The following is a 19646-nucleotide window of genomic DNA, read 5'->3' as shown; positions in this document are numbered from 1 at the left end:
TCCCTGGGTCCCTGGGTCCTGGATCCTGGATCCAAGTCTAAAATTTCAGAATTTCTGAAATTCTGAATTCTGAATTTCTAAATTTCCGGGAAAATTTCTAAAGAGAGAAAAATAATTGAAAAATGAGCGAAGAAGAAGCTGTCTATATTCTCACAGAATGGAATAGGCGGATATATTTATATGGGAAAAAGGAGAAAAGAGAGAGGAAAAAAGAGATAAATAATAGAAAAAAGAGGGAGAAAAAAAAAGAAATTGAGGAAATTTTCTGGAATTTTTTTTTTCGAAAAAAGGAAGAATTGAAAAATTAAAAATTTCAGAATTTTTCGCCATGATCACAAGGACCCAGGACCCAGGACCCAGGACCCAGGACCCAGGACCCAGGACCCAGGACCCAGGACCCAGGACCCAGGACCCAGGACCCAGGACCCAGGACCCAGGACATTTTAAGAATTCTTAAAGTTGTCGCAGTTATTAATTAAAAAAAAAGATGTCGAATTTTGGAACTTTCGAAATCTCTTGAACTCTACAAAAAATTTCAGAAATTCAAAATAAAGGAAAAAAACAGCAAAATAAGGAAAATTGAGACGAATGGAGATTGGCGAAAAAAGGAAATTTGCAGAAAATTGAATTTCTGTGAAATTCAATTTTTCAATTGCATTTCAAATTCTCTCTAGACACATGCTCATCATTTTTTTCCGAGCAAAAATAAAAGAAGAAATTCTTAAAAAATGAAAAAAAACGTTCCTTGTTCTTTTTTTGAATTCTCGAATTTTCGAAAGCCCGAACGGTGCGGCAAAAGTCTGGTAACACAAGTTTCCCGGGAGCTGGTGGGCGCAGGCACAGTTTTAGAGCAATGATTTCACATCTTTTATTTTCAGCATGTCTTAAATACCTTACTCCCAAATTTTCATGTCTCTAGGTTCACTTTTACACGAATGGTGACTATTTCTATACACTTAGACACCATCGTCGAGGTGACCAAGAGGGGGATGGGCCCAAGTAGCATCATACAAGCTCTTGGAATATCACGAACAACCGTCTGGATACTGTAGTGAGGAGTAAAGAATACCACATGGAACGACTTTTATAGATTCGAGTTTAGGAAGTATTCATTGAACTACAGTCAAATTTTCATATTGATACGGGTCATTTTGCGAAAGTTACATCACTTTGAATGTGTTACCATACTTTTGCCGCACAATGTAGTTAGAATAAGATCTTTAAAAAAATCTGAATCTTTAAAAAATCAAGAAAAAAATGTTCAGAAAAATATATATTTGCCAAAAATTGTACACAAAAGTGTCGAGTTTCTCTCTTCGTTTTCTCAAATTTTCTCTGAGCGAAAATCTTTTTTTGTGAAAAAAAAGTTTCGGAACATATGCTCAGCATTTTGTGAATTTTTGAGAGTTATAGGATTCTTGGAATAAAAATTCAAAGTTTTGAATTTTGAAAATTTTCAAATTTGAAAAAATGAGTATCGGTTTTTTTTTATCTTTTTGAAAAAATATTAATTCGAATTTTTCAAAATTTCTCTTTAAAAAAAGTTTCCTAGAACACAAAAACAGCCGAAAAATGTTCTCGAAAACCGCCCAATTCAATTCCCCTGAGGCTTTATTTTTCGTGAGAAATTTCTCGAACTTTTTCGAAAAAAAGGAGAAAAGAGAGGGCTCATTTGTCATACTTGTCGGCAACTTTTCCTTATGTTTTTGAAGTTTTTTGAAAAAATTTTTTTTTTTTAAATATTCATAAAAAGGGAAAAAGTGAACTGAAAATTGAATTAATTCAAGTGCTGAAAATTAGATTTCGAAATATTTTTAGAATTTTTCGAAATCCAAAAAAATAGAAATTTCAGAATTTCAGAGTTTCAAAAATTGAGGAATTTCAGAATTTCAGAGTTTCAGAATTTCAGAATTTCTGACATTCTGACTTTCTCGATTTCTGAATTTCGGAATTTCTGAATTTCTGAACTTCTGAATTTTGGAGCTTTCCAGAATTTCAAAAGTTCAAAAATCGAAAAAAAAACGTTTTGGAGATATAATAAAACAAAACTTTGAGAAGAAAAAAAAATGATTGAGAGATATTTTTTTATCCAATAAAATAAAACAAAAAAACCGAAAGTGTCTATGTATTTTTTGTTTGCGCACACTTTGGTTTTGATGATGATTGGGATGAGAAAAAAATGTGAAAAAAAGAGAAAAAAAAATGGATGGATGGCAAGAAAAATTAATTATAAATATTTTATATGTTTTCACTTCGCACAGAATTTTCTCTCAGAATGTTGAGATATTTTTCTAGAAAGAAAAGAGAAAATTTTATATGAACAGGAGCAAAAGCAAAAAAAAAGAATTTAAAAATATTGAATCAAAAAGTTTCTAGGATCCAATAGCCAAGTCAACGGAACGACGTCTTCAGGATCTGGAAGCACTTCTGAGCATCCTAATAAATTTATATTTATTTTTTGAGGTTAGTCAAAAAATCATGATCTTTCAATTGGTGCAAAAATCAAGTCTCTATCTCAAAAATCGGAAAAGTTGCGAGCATTTTTTTAAACAACAGGAGACACGTTGACCCTCCGAGCTTTTAACTTTGAGCTAATTTATCTCGGTTACTGTGAGACATATCAAAAAGTAGTCAACTAATAAAATGTTTATCATAAAAGCATCAATATTTCATCAGCTAACAACTTCTTGATATCTCTTATAGCTAATGAAATAATTAGGGTCAAAATTCCCTATAAATAAAATGGTGCGGGCTTTTTATGTTCTCAACTTTTCTCTCATATATCTCGGTTACCGCAAGATATATTAAAAAGTGATCAACTGATAAAATGTTGCTGATATTATGGCAAACATTTTATTAGTTGACAACTTTTTAATATCTCTTACAGTAACCCAGATAATTGAGCTCAAAGTTGAGAGGCATTATTTTAGAATTCTAAAGATAGCCAGACGATTCTTATGTGTCAATAAAAATGTCAATTATCTGAAGTGTGAAATCTCTTATTTATAATTTGTGTGTATTGTCTGTACATGTTCCATGATGACGTATGAAGAACCCTGTACTGTAAAAAAGGGCGGAGCTTCAGAGGGTAAAATCTGAAAATGTTGTCTTCTAGTCTAATTTTTGGTTCCTCAGAAAATCTAAATTTCCTCACAAGGGAAGTGTTTTCAGAGGGGCGTTGAGAATTAGCTCAAAACTTGTACAAAGGTACTTTCGAACATGCTGAATACGAATTCAGCAATATCTCGGTCATAACCCTAATAGGAACAAAAATATGGGCTCTCAAAGTGTTTTCAGTACTAAATTTTGACCAAAAACGTGCATTTTTCGAGCTTTAAAAATCATTTTCCAGGATTTTTTCAAGCGGGAAACTCTTTTTTGATCATTTCTCTATCATCTGCAATATTTTTTGTACAATTTCAAAAAAATTTTTTTTCGATTTTTTTTTGAAAAAAAATCATCATGGGGTATCCCACACTTTAAAAGTGATTTTTTGAGAAATTTTTTTGAAAGTGCAAAAAAGTCTTTCAAACATTCAGAAATGATAGAAACATCATTTTCACAGAATTTGACAGCTCGATTTCGTCTGTGAGCCCTGATAATTCCCAAAATCTGATAATTGCAAGAAATTTGAAAAACTGTAACTTCTTAAATATTGCTCAAAATCGCACGGAATACACAGAAATATGTAAAGATCATTTGGGTGATAGATTTGGTGGTGTTCCACTCAAAAAAGAGCATGACGGAGCAATTCCGAGAGTCGAAAGTTTTGCTTTTGGGCGATAGGACAAGTCGAAAAAAAACAATATTTCAAAATTTCTTCAAAATTTCAAACGCCTTCTTTTTCACTTTAAAAACGTCGGGAATTCATGAAATAAGTATAATTTGTTATTCAGGGGACCAAAATGAATATCGAAAATTTGTCTCGAAAAAAACAAAAAAAAGATTTACCACAGTGGGGTTCGAACCACCATAGTCACTCCTAATGAGTCTCCCTCTTACCACAACACCACACAACCGATGTTTTTCCCTGGCGCGGAGGGCGTATAGGAGAGAGGGGCATAGTGAAGAGAAGGAGAGGGCGAAATCGACCAAAAAATTTCAGACGAAGATTTTCAGCTTCCTGGTGGGGTTATGACCTAGATATTTTCGTCATCGTGTTGCGGATATACTATCAGTACTGAAATTTTTAGAAAATTCTCAACGCCCCTCTGAAAACACTTCCCTTGTCAGATTTATGGCGTTTTTCCGTTTCCCAAAATGTGGATTTTCTGAAATTCTGAAACTCTGAAAATTCAAATTTTGTTCTTTTTCCACATTTATGCTTTTTTTGAACTTGATGTTTGAGTAAACTTCCGGGTAAATAAACATTCCGGACTCTCCTCTTAATTCTTTTTGTTTTATTTTTATTTTTATTTGTCTACCTAAAATAAAAAAAGACTTGGGAAAAAATAGACAGAAAAGAAACATAGTATAGCTTAAAACCTGTATTAGAAGGGCCCCTTTATTAAAAGGGCCCCTCTAATAAAAGGGCCCTCCAAAGGTACCTTGTAACAATAGAAGGGCCGGCCCTTCTAATAGAGGTTTTACGGTATTTGGACTTTTAGAAAATCTGGAAAATCTGAAAAGTTCTCGCTCAACTTTCAAAACTTCTTGATTCTCCAACCCCTGAAATTTCATAAATATGCATTTGAATTTAATTTTTTCCAGAATTCGTGACCAAAATAAACTCAATTATATCTTTTCTGTATATATTTGATCACCTGCAAAACGACGGGTTTTCAGTAAAAATTAGAAAACCAAAAATAAATAAATATGACCATTAAAATAATTTTTTTGGAAAAATCTGATTTTTTATGTTGTTGGTTCAGACAATTCGATTTTTTTTTGACATAATCACTAGAACGCTATTGAAATTTAACAATAGAGCGAGCACGTTATCACACATCCAATAAAACTTTTATCCAATTTATCTCAATTTCTATGAGAGATATCAAAAAATGGTCAACTGGTAAAATGTTTATCACTTTATCAGCAATATTTTATTAGTGTACATCTTTTTGATATCTCTCCCAAGAGCCGAGATATTTAAGCTCAAAGTAGGGGGCTCTTATATAACAAGCGAGCCGTTACGGAGCTTTGCTTTCACTTAAGTTATCTCGGCTCCTGTAGAAGGTACCAAAAAGTGTTCAACTGATAAAATATTTAACATAATATCAGCAACATTTTATCAATGGTTCACTTTTTGACATCTTCCACATGAGCCGAGATAATTGAGCTTAAAGGACAGGTGTTCGGTGGCGTGGCTATTTAAGCTGTTATCTTTAAACCCGCCAACTTTGACCCCATCATCACTGTTCCTGTGCAAGATATCAAAAAGTAATCAACTAATAAAATGTTTATCATTTTATCATCAATATTTTGTTAGTTGACCATTTTTTGGTATCTTTGCCAGGAGCTGAGCTAGTAAAGTATATAGAAACTGTATGGGCGGCACCCCCAAACCATCCAACTTCGAGCCAATTTATCACTGTTCCCGTGCAAGGTATCAAAAAATGATCAACTGATAAAATGTTTATCATTTTATCACCAATTTATTATCAGTTAACATATTTTTGATACCTTTCACAAGAGCCGAGATAATTGAGCCCATTGTGCCTCCCTCCGGAAATCCTGTCTAACCCTTTTCCAAGCTTAAAAATAACCTCACAATCGGCCACTTCACCTTTAAGTTTCCGAAGGAAAAAAAGTGAAAAGCCCTTCTTCACTTTTGTACCTTTTTTGTCCCATCCGAAGCCGACCGAAACCGATTTACACGTTTTGGAAACGCCCCGGCGGGTCTCCGCAGAGATTGAGGATCCGCGCGGAAAATGCGGAGAAGCCTAAAAACAAACATCGTCGAATTGCGCAAACACTGCGTCGTGCTTCTACTAGAAGTGTACAGGCGCAAAGTGGGCGGAGCCTTGGGTCCTCTGCCCGACAGTCTGCGTATCTCCATAGGAACATCAGAAGACGCCGACCGAGGGCATCCTCCCTCCCCCCCTAGTTTTTACTACTACAACTACAACTACTACTATTACTAACACTTATTGGGGGGACATTTTATAATGCATGTCCCTTTAATATTATTTTCGGCGCTGCTAGTTTTTACAGTGGCACATCAGAAGTGAGTTTTTTTGGAATTGATTTTTGGCATATATATAAAAACCATATATGGACCGGTTCTTATGGAAAATGCCTATGATGGGGATAATCTTATCTATTATGATCTGATCGCTTATGATGGCGGGTGGCGGGTGGGAAAAGAAAGTTTCGAGTATTGATATATCTATTTTTATAGGCATAAGGGGTCTTAAAGGGGCCTCAAAGGTTCTTAGGGGGATTACTGTAGTTTTTTTTCGTCTCAAATTTCTGTACCCTAGCCTAGGCGGTATAGATTTCAAAACCTAAAATTCATTTGTCTTTTTTGAAACCTAGATTTTTCGAAACCTAGATTTTTATCTTAAATTTTTCCGATCTACCTAGATTTTTGAGATTTGATCTGCCGGAAAATTTCTTTTTTTTTGTTCCTTTTTACTAGATACCCATCTACATATAGTTTGAAATTTTGAATTAAAAAAATCCCAAAATTCCAGAAAATTCACAGTATGGCGATTACAACCAACGTCTACAAATCAAGTGGAATTATTGAAGAATTTGCAGTTGAATGATGTGAAAGTGAGTGAATTTTTAATTTTTTTTAATAGGAAAAACTGGATAATCTAGCTGGAAAACGGTTGAAAACTTGCCCTAAACTTTTAACCCAATTTATCTTGGTTCCTGTGAAAGATATCAAAAAGTTGTCAACTAATAAAATGTTGCTGATATTATGAAAAACATTTTATCAATGAACAACTTCTTGATGTCTGTCACAGGAAGCTAGAAAAATTGGCTGAAAGTTGGAGGGTTTACCGTACATGCTCGAGAACCTAGTTTAAAATACTTAGTTTAAAATTTATTATCTCGATTCCTGTAGAAGATATCAAAAAGTTGTCAATCGATAAAATGTTGCTGATATTATGAAAAACATTTTATCAGTTGTCAACTTTTTGATATCTTTTACACGAGCCGAGATATTATGAGCCAAAGTTTGTGCTCCGAAAATCATTAGATGTCATTTACTAATTTTTATGAAAAACCATCAGTTTTTCAATATTTTCATTATTTTGAACAATCAGTTTTTTAATATTTTCATTATTTTGAACCAACAGTTTTTCAATATTTTCATTATTTTGATTCGAACTTCGAAAAATAGGAGTTGGACTGACAAAATGGGCTAAAAGTGTTAGATGGAAGTTCGTGCCACCAGATTTTTTGATGGATTTTGGTAGTTTATGAAATGGGAAATTGGATTTTGAGGAAAAATCAAAATTCGTATGTGGCTGTAAAACGCGATTTTCAGCCAAATTTCCAGTCAAAATAAATAAAAAATTACAGCGACGACCCCAAATTTTTTTTGCATATTATGGTAAAACTATGTCTTGTGTACACCTGTGTCAATTTTCAGAAAGATTGATTACCTTTAAATAGTTTTCATACGCATCCGAAAATTCTAAACTTTCAAAATTTCCGGTTTTTGGAAGTTTTGAGGATGACACAGATTAGTGCCACCGAATTTCTTTTTACCATAAGATTCTACGCAAAATTTGCCACTAAATACGATCCTAACTTGAAAATTCGTATGTGACCGAAAAATGCTAGACGCCTGTTTCCTCATCTTTCGTAGTGCAATCCATTAAAAAAACAAGAAGGAGGCAACACCGGAAGGAGGCAGCAGGCAACGAAGAGTCGCACATTCTTATTTCCCCTCTAAGGTTATCACCGCGAGTGCAGCCGTGGCCGACTGGATAGTGGGCGCGCGACGCAGGCGGAGGTTCGGGTCTCACTCGCGTCGAATAGCTTTTTCTTTAATTTCCTTCACGAATTTTCCGCGCCGCAGGATTGCAAGCTCTAAACCCCGCCCACTTTTCTGCGCACCGCAAAACAATGAGGAGAAAGTCAGTACATTGAGGTCAGGTACAAAAGGGTCTGTATCTCGGGATTGAATGAAGATTTTTCGCTGAAAATTTGGGAATGAACTTCTATAAAGTAGGAGAAGACAATCCAACAATAAAAACTGGGAAAAATCCATTTTGAAAATTTTTTTTGTGGTGCCTATGTATAATACACAATACGTTCCACCAAAAGCGTATTACAATAAAATGTGGTCGATATGATTGGAATATCATCACTTCTTCTTCTTTTAGAATACAATCACATCTTATTCAATCAGTTTTCCTTTTTTTGCTGACATGTTACATTGTTTGGAGGATACATTCGGTGTATGTTAACAACCTGTTCTAAACGTTATAAGGACAAAAAAATGAGGCGAAAAAAGAAAAAGGCTTTTCGCTTTTTTTCTGGGAAAGTTTAAGATTTTCTAGGGGTGACAAAAGGAGGGTGTTCGATTGTTTTTGAAGCCAAAAAGCCTAAAATACCGAAAAAATTCAAAAATTCAAAATTCAAAATTTCTAGCTAGACTTCTGGAAATCACCATCGGAAGCCGGAAAAGAGGTTCATGTGATGGTTTCTGATGAAAAAGGACCGAAATTTCTGGAAGAGCTGGACGATCACTCAATAACGCATTCGATTATGATTGATGATGTTCAGAAGTAAGGTTTTTTTTAGAAATTCTGAATTTTCTGAGATTCTTAGGATTCTTAGGATTCTTAGGATTTTTAGGATTCTTAAATTTCTTTTGCATCGAATTTCCAAAATTCCCATTTTCGGAAATCCTCGGTCATGGATGACCAATAAAACCAAAAAGATTAACCAAAGTGTCCTATTCAGAGTGATTGTCGAACAGAAGGAAAAAAGAGACAAACTTCGGAAACAGGTTCGATTACACGATTGGAGGGAACAGAAGGTGAGGTGGACATCCGGACATCTAGATTTACGGATTCTTGGGCTCCTAGGATCCTGAGAAATTGGATGGATTTACGAACTCCCAGGATTCTCAAATGTATCCTTAACATTCAAAAATTTAGGTCCAATTTAACCTTGCCCAATACCACTCGTTTGCTGACGTCATAAACTATTTGAATTCGTTGGCTATCACTTATCCGGAATTAGTATCAGTCCAACCAATTGGTACAACACACGAAGGACGACAGATTCCATTAATTAAGGTGAGCAATTTTAAGCTCAATTATCTCGCTTCCTGTAAAAGATATAAAAAAGTGGTCAACCGATAAAATGTTGGTGATAAAGTGATAAAATTTTTCCAGTTGATTAATTTATGATATCTGTTTAATGAACTGAGACAATTGAGCTCAAAGTGTATGAGACTTCCCACCCGGGTGGTCCCAAGCCATCATATAATTATATTTTAAGCTCAATTATCTGGGTTCCTGTAATATATTTCAAAAAGTGGCCAACTGATAAAATGTTAGTGATAGGGTGATAAGCATTTTTGTAGTTTGCAAATTTTTGACATGTCTTCTAGGGGCCGAGATAAGTGCGTTCAAAGTGTGCAATTAGTCAGCAGCGCCTACCGCTCTGCTCAGCTGCATGTCTTTTGAGCTCGATTATCTCGGCTCCTGAAAGAGATATCAAAAAGTTGTCAACTGATAAAATGTGGGTGATAATATGATAAACATTTTACCAATTGACTACTTTTTGATGTCTTTTATGGGAACTGAGATAATTCAGCTCAAATGTGGGAGTCTTGGGTGGTGTTCATTTTCTTATGAAATCCTCAAAAGTTCCATTACAGATCACCAACAAACGAAACGGAGGCACGAAACGCGGCATCTGGGTTGACGGTGGAATTCATGCTCGTGAATGGGTCTCCCCATCTACAGTACTCTACTTCATTCACCAATTAGTCACTCAATACGATAAAGATGCTCAAATTCGGCAGTTCGTGGACCAATTGGAATGGTATATTGTGCCACTTTTGAATCCAGATGGTTACGAGTACAGTAGATCAAGTAATGATCCGGAAATTCGATTGTGGAGAAAGAATAGAAGTCCACCAAAGTGTATTCAACAGGCCACTGGTGAGGAATAGTTTTCGAATTTTTAGAATTCCTTAGAAATATGAAACATTAGAAATTGAAAAAATTAAACAAAACATTTTGAATCTATCTATCGAGGTTACTGTAAGAGATATCAGAAAAGTGCCAACTAATAAAATATTGATTATAATATCAGCAACATTTTGTTATCAGAGCGTTTTTTGATATCCTTTACAATAGCCGAGATAAAACCAAAGATGGTGAACCTTGAATTACCGTAATAGAAAAGCTGCTACACTATTAAGTTTCAGCTTAATTTACTCGGCTTCTGTGAAAGATATCAAAAAGATGTCAACTGATAAAATGTTTATCATGTTATCAGCTACATTTTGCTAGTTAATTACTTTTTGATATCATTAACTGAAAAAATTGAGATAAAATGGGTCAAAGTGGATGAATCTCAAATTACAGGAATATAAGAGCCGCTGCACAATCAAGTTTGAACTCAATTATCTCGGTTCCTGTGAAAGGTATCACAAAGTTGTCAACTGTTAAAATGTTTACCACTTTATCAGCTATGTTTTGTTAGTTGACCACTTTTTGATATCCTTTACAATAGCCGAGATAAATAGAGTCGAAGTTAAAAGAGTGGGGTAGGGGCCAAACCAGTGCAAGCTGCTCGATAGCCTTACTGAGAGTATTTTTAAAGGTGGGGGGACATGAAAAAAATAATGTTCACGAAATTCCGTTCAAAGATGCCCCTCGAGGAGTTGAACGTGTGGGACGAGGATTGAGGGTGCGGCGCCGCTACCGACTGAGCCACGCGGGCAAAGAGAAAGCGCACGCCCGATTGCATACATAAAGGCGAGGACGACCGCTGTACGCAGAGTGACATTAAGCGTTGTACACCGTCACGGTAGAATGCATACTCTAGCTACAAAAAAACTACGAAAAATCTCCTGTCCCCCCACCTTTAAGAAACAGAAATTCGAATTTTTTATCTCCAAATTATATATTTTAGGCCTCTTCCAACCTCCAACAACCACCTGTTGCCAAGGTGTGGACCTGAACAGAAATTTCGATTGGTTCTTCGGACAAGTCGGCTCGTCAACAGACCCATGCTCAGAAATCTATCAAGGAGCATACGCATTTTCGGAGCCCGAGACAGCCGCCGTCAGAGATTTTGTCCAAAGACATCGGATTTCCACATTCCTGACGTTCCATTCGTATTCGCAAATTTTAATGTATCCATTTGGACATCAAGTTCGAACCTATTCCAATGATTTGAATGATTTGGTGAGTATTTTGTTATTGTCAGTTTTGACCAAATTTATCTCGTTTTCTATTAAAGATAGCAAAAAGTTGTAAAATAACAAAATGTTGCTGATAATATGAGACACAAGTTGTCAGTTGTAAAAATTGTGATATCTTTTAGAGGAACCGAGATAATTGAGCTTAAACAACAAAGTCGCCGCCGGAAATCACCGACAACTACGCAGCTCAAAGGCGCGTCAACTTTGAGCAAAGTTATTTCAGTTTCTGTGAAAGATATCAAAAAGAGATCAACTGATAAAATTTTGCTCATATTATGATAAACATTTTATCAGTGGACAATTTTTTGATATCTCTTACAAAAACCGATATAAGTTTTTTCAAAGCAAGCAACAAAGACACAAGGGCCCTCCTTCTTTGACCTAACTTATCTCGGTTTTTGTGAAAGATATGAGCAAGTGATCAACTGATAAAATGTTGCTGATATTATGATAAACATTTTATCACTTGACAAATTGTTTCTATCTTTTACAGAAACTGAGATAATAAAGCCGAGATAAATGCTATCCAATTTCAGAGATCTACCGCTCTATCAGCTGCACAGGCTCTCAATAGCGTGTACAACACACAGTATAAAGTGGGAACCGGCGCAGATACACTTTGTGAGTTTTTAAATAATTTTTACTAATTTGAAAGCTCAAAAACGCTTAATTCAAAATTTTAAATTTCATTAAATTTAGAGTAAAATGCAAAGAGATATGACCGTTTTAGCAATGGATCTAGTTTAAAGGCGCATTGAGTAGCAATTTTTGCTTTGTGTCCTCAAACGATACCATGTTTATACTCATGTGAAAGCTCTATAAAAGACAAAACCAAAAATTTTATTTTCATAAAAATTAGTAAAAAATGAACCAAGATATGACAATTTTCAGACCCTGCATCTGGAGGATCAGAAGACTGGGCCAAGGGGAAAGCCCATGTGAAATACTCGTTTTTGTTCGAATTGAGACCCGAAGAGCAAGTATGGGATGGATTTTTGTTGGCTGAGAATCAGGTAACTCATTTGGCTGGAATTTTAATTTTTGAACTAAAAAAATCAATGAACTTTTCAGATTATCCCAACGGCTCGAGAAACGTGGGAAGCTGTCAAAGTGATTGCTGCAAAAACACTAGAATTACCCTCGAATGCACATAGAGCCCCACAGAAACGGTAAGGAATTTTCAAAGATTTCAAATTTCTGATTTTTTTGAAAATTTGGAATTCTCAAGATTCTTAGGATTCTTAGATTCTTAGGATTCTTAGGAATCTGGAATTTTTGTATCTTCAAATTTTTTGGAATTTCAGGATTTTCATATTTCCAACCAATTAAAAATTTTTCAGATGCATCGACCATGACTCCCTCTGTCCATCTTGGGCTCAGGGTGGAGCTTGTGAAAATTGGCCAGAAATGCGTTTGAGGTGTCCCAGATCTTGTCAAGTTTGCGCCTAAATTACAGCTTTAATTTTTGGATTTTTTTGAATTTTTTTTGAAATTTGAATTTCCCGCCGATTCTAGTTTTTTTTTCAAACCGACTCCCCCCTAAAAGATCATCTCATGACGATTCTAGTCTCGTTTTTTTTCTAATTTTTCTTTTTTTTTGTCTTTCCCATGCTCCATCTCTTTCGGGTATTTTCCAATCCAATCCGTCGTCAGTCTTTCTTTTTTTGTGATTTTTATTTTGGTATTTATAAATGAAATTTTTGAAAATTTTCGAATTTTCAGATTTTCAGCCTTTCAGGATTTCAGAAACTCAATTTTTGATTTCAGATGGAAAAACTAAATTTTTGAAAATCTGGAATTTCAGAATTTCAGAATTTCAGAATCTCAGAATCTCAGAATTTCAGACTTTTCGAATTTTCGAATTTCTTGATTTCAGAATTTCTTGATTTCAGAATTTGAGAATTTTCGAATTTTTAGAATTTCAGAATTTTCAGAACTTCGAAAATTTCAAAAATCTTGAAAGTTCTGAATTTCAGAGTTTCAGAATTTCAGAATTTTTTAGTTTTCGAATTTCTGAATTTCTTAATTTCTAAATTTTCTAAATTTTCTGAATTTCAGAATTTCAGAATTTCAGAATTTCAGAATTTCACAACTTTAGAATCTTAGAATTTCAGAATCTCTGAATCTCAAAATTTCTGAATTTCTGAATTTCTGATTTTCAGAAAAAAATATTCGAAATATTAAAGAAATTTATTTATAAAAGAAATAATATTCGAGAGAGACAAAAAACAAGTTCTCATGGCTGAGGGGACGACAAATGCCAATTTCAGTCCGATTCGATAGAAAATGAGAAGTCGTGGGGTGGCTGAAAATTTTAAATTTGAAAAAATTATTTGGCGGGAATATGAAAATTTTGAAATTCCAAAATTGACCAATTTTCAATTTTTAGATATCTCATCAAAGTTTTAAAATTGATCGAAATATGATTTTGCGGAAATTCGGAATTTTGAAAAACTTTATTTTTTTGCAAATTTTAGATAAACTTTAGCTCGAAACCAACCATTTTCTTCGCCTTCCATCCGTCTCCATAAGTACACAATACCGTAACCTGCTCATTGCTCATCGGCTCATCATCCTCTCGACGTGGCACCTCATCAGTGGGCGGAGCCAATGACGTGGCAGGAGTTCTAGAAGGCGTTACAGTAGGCATTTCAGCCGCCGATGGAGCAAAAGAAGAGGAAGACGGGGTTACGGTTTCATCGGTAGTCGATTTTGTAATAATTGGAATTTGTGGAATAATTGGAGGTGGAGCTGGAGGGGGCGGAGTCATTTTTGATGGTTTTGGAGAAGGCTTTTTTGATTTTTTGACCTTTTTGGATTTTGAAGAGAAGGAGGAGGAGTCATTGTCCTTCTTCTTTCTAGCTTCCTCCTTCTTCTTTTGTCTCTGAAATCACAAATTTTTGGGTTACTTAATAAATTTTTCAAATTTTGACTTTTTCGAAATTCTGAATTTTTCAGTTTTTTCGAACTTTTGAAAAACCAAAAAAGCACCTTCATCCAGTATATGACACCAAATACGATGGCTGCAACGATAATGATGCCAACGAAAATGAAAATGAGAATTTTTGTCCATGCCGTTGAAGATGATGAAGAGTTCTCTGGAATTTTAGGAATTTCAGAAATTCAGAAGATTAAAAAAATTGAGTTTCTGGATTTTGGAATTTTTGAATTTTTCAAATTTGAAAATTTTAATTTTTGATTTTTTTTTTGAATTTCTGAATTTCTGAATTTTCAGAAATTCCAAAATTTCCAAAAAACCTGAAATTCGCTCACTTTCAGTTGGCATTATTTTTCGTTGGAAAATCCGTCAAAAAATTAAAGAACAGGCGAAATGAATGAATATCGATCTAGAAAAATATAATCAAATTTTTCGATGACACGTGGATTTTTTTCAGAGAAATTTGAAAATTTACGTTTTCAAAGGGGTTAGGTTTTTTAAGACACGGAAAACTAGGTTTATGGTTTTGAAGTGAAAAGTTTTTGAAATTTAAAGAAACTCGAAAAATCTGAAAATTCTGAAATTCAAGAAACTGAAAATATGATTACTGTATCAGAAGGGCCCCTTTAATAGAAGGGCCCCCGTAATATGAGGACTCTCTGTGAAAAAAGACCCCCCCCCCCTGCAAAATGTGTTTTGATATCAGAAAATTGCCGTACTTTTTCAGTGGAAAATATTCCGGGAATTCCACAATTTAATAGAAATTTATTGAAACTCTATTTTCCGATGAAAACCTTTCTAAATTTTTGTGAAATTGGCAGATTTTTTATGAATTTTGAACGAAACTTTGTCGAACATTTCGATGCTAAATTTCGGAGAAAACTGGCCGGAAAAATAGAAGAGTCCCCTCTAATTGAAGGGCCCTTGTAATAGAAGGGCCGGCCCTTTTAATACAGGTTTTACAGTATCTGGAGTTTCTGCATTTAATAAAACTCGAGGTTTCAGAGTTTGAAATATGGTTTTTTGAATTTTCGAATTTGCTGAGTTTCATGATTTTCCTAGAATTTGGGAACTCAATTTTTTGAATTTTCGAATATCCAAATTTTCTGAAACATCTGATATTCTGAAGTTTTAGTCTCAGAACTCTGAAATTATTTTTTTGTAAAATAGGGAATTTCTGAATTTCCGAAGTCCAGACTTTCAGAGTTAAAGGTGGGGGGACATGAAAAAATAATGTTCTCGAAATTCCGTTCAAAGATGCCTCTCGAAAAGTTGAACTTGTGAGGGCGATGATTGAGGGTGCGGCGCCGCTACCGACTGAGCCCCACGGGCAAAGAGAAAGCGCACGCCCGATTGCATACATAAAGGCGAGGACGACAGCTGTACGCAGAGTGACATTAAGCGTTGTACACCGTCACGGTAGAATGCATACTCTAGCTACAAAAAAACTACGAAAAATCTCCTGTCCCCCACCTTTAACGGGACCCAATCAAAAAGCGTTACAGAAGAAATGTTTGCATTTTATATGGTTTTGTAGAACTTTTTGAGTTCTACATTTTGCACTAAATTTTTTTTGAAAAATGTTGAGTTTTAAGGAAGTTATAAGGCGTAGAAGCCAGAATGTCTTTAAGGCGCGGTTATTTTTTTTGTAAAATAAGGAATTTCTGAATTTCCGAAGTCCAGACTTTCAGAGTTAAGGGATTTCTGACATTCAGAATTTCGAATTTTCGAAAATATAAATTTTCATTCCGTATTTCCTCTATTTGAAGCCCACCTCTAATAGAACCCGCCCCGCGAGATGCTTCAAAAAATAGAAGCTCACCCTCTTATAGAAACCCATGGGCGTCTATTAGAGAAAATATGGTAATTCAAAATTCCAGAATTTTTGGAACTGTGATTTTTGAACTCGACAATTTCTCAATTTCTGAATTATTATTGTTGTCTGAGAAAAAAAAATGGTTGAGACGCAGAGAATGACTGTCTGCGTCACCACCTAACATGTGCTATTTTGGCTCGCCGCTTCGAGATTCCTACCGTATTCAGACTGCAAAAAATACTCTCTAACCTTTATTTTTTCAGACAACGATAATATTACAATTTTTCCGAAATTTCAGAACTTCATAAATTTGAAATTTAGAATTGCAGAATGAAAACTTCGAATTGTACAAAACACTGAATTTCAGAATTCTCAACTTCTGAAAATTTCTAAATTTTTGTATTTTATAAATTTTTGCTCTAATAGAAGCCCTTTGAAAAATTTTTTTTTGATTTTTTGAATTATTGACTTTCTGGATTCGTCAAAGTTTTATTATTTGTGTTTTTTTGTCTCAAACTTGAAATTACTTATTAAGTCACACCTATTTTTGTTTTTTGGAATTCCTTAAAAACCAAACTTTAAATCTTTGTTATTTTCAGGTCACGTGCCCCCAAAAAAATCATTCATTCAATTATTTTTTTGATGGGCGTGGTTACATTAAAAATATTATAAAAATCAAAAAAAAAATCAAGAACCAATAATCAGAAAAAATTATCTTCTCTAATTTTTTTCCTGTCAAAAAAAACGTATCATCTTATCATTTTTGCCCAATTTTTTGTAATTCTCAAGACTTGGAACGTAAACATTACGTTTTAAAAAATGATTACAGTCCAATCGGAAATTAAGAAAAAAATGTGATTGGATGATTAAGAGATAGGTTCTTGATACCCGTTCTATGTCGTAATCAAAGATTACATTTATCTGTGAAATCGGAAAACTTGACAATTTTCTATTTAAACTTGAGGGACCAATAAGTTTTGATTTCTTGTAGTCGTTCTAAATTTCCAAATTTCTGAATTCCTGCATTTCTGAAATTTCTAAATTCTAAAATTGTCGAATTCCCGAAATTTTTGAAAACTCGAATTCCTCAAAATTGTTAGTTTTTGATCTTTGATGTTTCCATTAAATGTTACTTTTCCATAAACCCTAAATTTTTAATTATGACTATATAATTAGTCATAATTATCTCTTCACATTGTCACAACTTTTAATAGCACCTCTCACACAGTTTATGGTCTCTTTGAAGTATGAATCCAACTTGAATAGTTTTGCCTCTTTGTGTCCCAAAAGCGTTTTTTTTGGTTCTTTTTCTTTTTCGAACTACTGTAAAAGTGCTTTTTTGGACTGTTTTAAAGCCGTTTTTGGTACGTTTGTAGCCCGTTTTTGGCCTATTTTTGACCAGTTTCTGACCCATTTCGTGGAATTTATGACCTACTTTTCGCCTATTTCGACTTGTTTTTGATTCGCTTATCGTCCGTTTTTGGTCCGTTTTTACCAGTTTTTGTTTCATTTTTTATCTTTTGTTGGTCTGTTTTAAGCCTATTTCTAGCCTGTTTTTGACTCTTATTTGGTTCGTTTTTTGATAAGGTTTTGGTCCTTCTGTGAACTGGTACAACTGGTACAGTTCAAAGAAGGCTAAAAATAGTCCAAAAACCGAACAAATTGTCCTTCTTTAATTTGTAATTTGTTCTTGGAATTCCAAGGTCTTTTTCATTACAATCAAGAACCGGCTCTACTTTTTTAGTCTTTCTTGAATTTTTTTTCTTTTTTTTCTGATTTTTATTGAACTTTTGCTTCTATTATTAAAAGTAAAATCGGCCAGAGAAGACTCTGAAACTCAGAACATATAAATTTTGAATATCCAAGAAATTCAGCTTTTCGGAAACTCCCCTCAGTGACTTTCAGAAAGTTTTCAGAAAATTGTTTGGTTTCAATAATTAATTTTCAATACCGTTTTTTTTTCAAAAAATACACTATAAGACAAAAAACAAGCTGAAAACGGACCAAAAACGGACGGACAGAAATAGGTCAATTCTGAGCTCATTTATCTCATGTCATCTGCAAGATATCAAAAAGTAACCCATTAATGAAATGTTTATCATAATATAAGCAACGTTTTATCAGTTGACAACTTTTTTATATCTTTTACAGGAACCAAGATAAGCTGGCTTAAAGTTTGTTATGTTGAACACCCCCTAATAGGATGCATCCAGCCAAACTGTCAACTTTGAACTTATATAGCTCATTTTCTGTGAGAGATATCAAAAAGTGATAAACTGATAAAATATTTATTGATATAAGCAACGTTTTATCAGTTGACCACTTTTTGATATCTTTTACAGGAGCCGAGATGAATAGGGTCAAAGTTACGTTGTCCCTCTATTAGAGTATTTTACATATCAATTCAAAAAATTCGAAACTAGAGACTTTTCCCCATCTATGATTTCCCATTTTTCTCGAGATTTTCCTTCCTTCTTCTTATCACTTTAAATTCTTCAGTTCCCCCCGCTTATCATAATAATTTATCTCCCCTTGTTATCATTTTCTCGGTCTCACTCTACCTGTTTTTTCTCTTTTCTTCAGCTTCTTTCTCTCTTTTTATATGCATCGAAAAGTGATTAGACGGTATGGTTTTCAATGAGATTTCCATCTCTTTTCTCCCCTTCTTTTTTTCTCTTTTTCTTTCTTTTTTCGACTAAATAGTGTGATACACAGGTGTGGAGAGGCACTGCCCCCGCCGCCGAGACGGAACAGGATTTTTCGTTTTCCCTCCAAAAAAAGGTGAAGACGTGGAGAAGTAGAAGCCGTCACTGTATTCAGAAGACATGAAGAGAACGATGACGTCATTGCTCATATTCCTCTGCTTCTCTATCGTCTCTCTATCCACACAGTCTTTCTCGGTTTATCGATTGATGCCAAAATCACTGACGGATTTTCAAGCCATACAAAAATTGTACAAAAATGCGACGGATCATGATGTGAGCCTTTTTTTGAAATTCGGAAATTCAGAAATTTGGAAATTCGGAAATTTGGAAATTCAAAATTCCAAGAAATTTCAAATTCCAAGAAATTCAGAAATTCAAAAATTCAGAAATTCAAAAATTCAAAAATTCAGAAATTCAGAAATTCAGAAATTCAGAAATTCAGAAATTCAGAAATTCAGAAATTCAGAAATTCAGAAATTCGGAAATTCAGAAATTTAGAAATTCAGAAATTTAGAAATTCAAAAATTCAGAAATTCAGAAATTCAGAAATTCAAAAATTCAGAAATTCAAAAATTCAAAAATTCAGAAATTCAGAAATTCAGAAATTCAGAAATTCAGAAATTCAGAAATTCAGAAATTCAGAAATTCAGAAATTCGGAAATTCAGAAATTTAGAAATTCAGAAATTTAGAAATTCAAAAATTCAGAAATTCAGAAATTTAGAAATTCAAAAATTCAGAAATTCAGAAATTCAGAAATTCAGAAATTCAGAAATTCAGAAATTCGGAAATTCAGAAATTCAAAAATTCGGAAATTCAGAAATTCAGAAATTAGAAAT

The 19646-nt window shown here is 34.1% G+C and overlaps 4 protein-coding genes across 4 annotated transcripts in view; 3 read left to right on the top strand and 1 right to left on the bottom strand.

The window, feature by feature from the left end:
* Positions 1-447, top strand: part of CBG05157 — a gene marked incomplete at both ends in the record, with an annotated part of 664 nt that extends 217 nt beyond the window's left edge. The window contains one exon of the mRNA XM_002638754.1: positions 318-447. Coding sequence (XP_002638800.1) covers positions 318-447 — 130 coding nt within the window. The remainder of the gene's footprint in view (positions 1-317) is intronic.
* Positions 448-6107: 5660 nt separating this feature from the next.
* Positions 6108-12523, top strand: CBG05158 (the record flags this gene model as incomplete). Its single annotated transcript, XM_045238732.1, has 9 exons — positions 6108-6166; positions 6636-6717; positions 8554-8690; positions 8869-8944; positions 9066-9206; positions 9794-10079; positions 11059-11333; positions 11887-11904; positions 12422-12523. The coding sequence occupies 9 exons, from the start codon at positions 6108-6110 to the stop codon at positions 12521-12523; spliced, it is 1176 nt and encodes a 391-aa protein (XP_045092841.1).
* A 1093-nt stretch (positions 12524-13616) lies between these two features.
* Cbr-mps-3 lies at positions 13617-14120 on the bottom strand (the record flags this gene model as incomplete). The annotated part of the gene is made up of 2 exons (XM_002638756.2): positions 13617-13655; positions 13851-14120. The coding sequence occupies 2 exons, from the start codon at positions 14118-14120 to the stop codon at positions 13617-13619; spliced, it is 309 nt and encodes a 102-aa protein (XP_002638802.2).
* A 4821-nt stretch (positions 14121-18941) lies between these two features.
* CBG05160 overlaps positions 18942-19646 on the top strand; it is a gene marked incomplete at both ends in the record, with an annotated part of 9727 nt that continues 9022 nt past the window's right edge. Inside the window, one exon of the mRNA XM_045238626.1 lies at positions 18942-19082. Within this exon, the coding sequence (XP_045092840.1) occupies positions 18942-19082 (141 nt within the window). The remainder of the gene's footprint in view (positions 19083-19646) is intronic.

This window comes from Caenorhabditis briggsae (genome assembly GCF_000004555.2).
Source record: "Caenorhabditis briggsae complete genome, chrI, whole genome shotgun sequence".
NCBI lineage: Eukaryota > Metazoa > Nematoda > Chromadorea > Rhabditida > Rhabditidae > Caenorhabditis > Caenorhabditis briggsae.
This window is presented reverse-complemented; position numbering and strand designations above follow the sequence as displayed.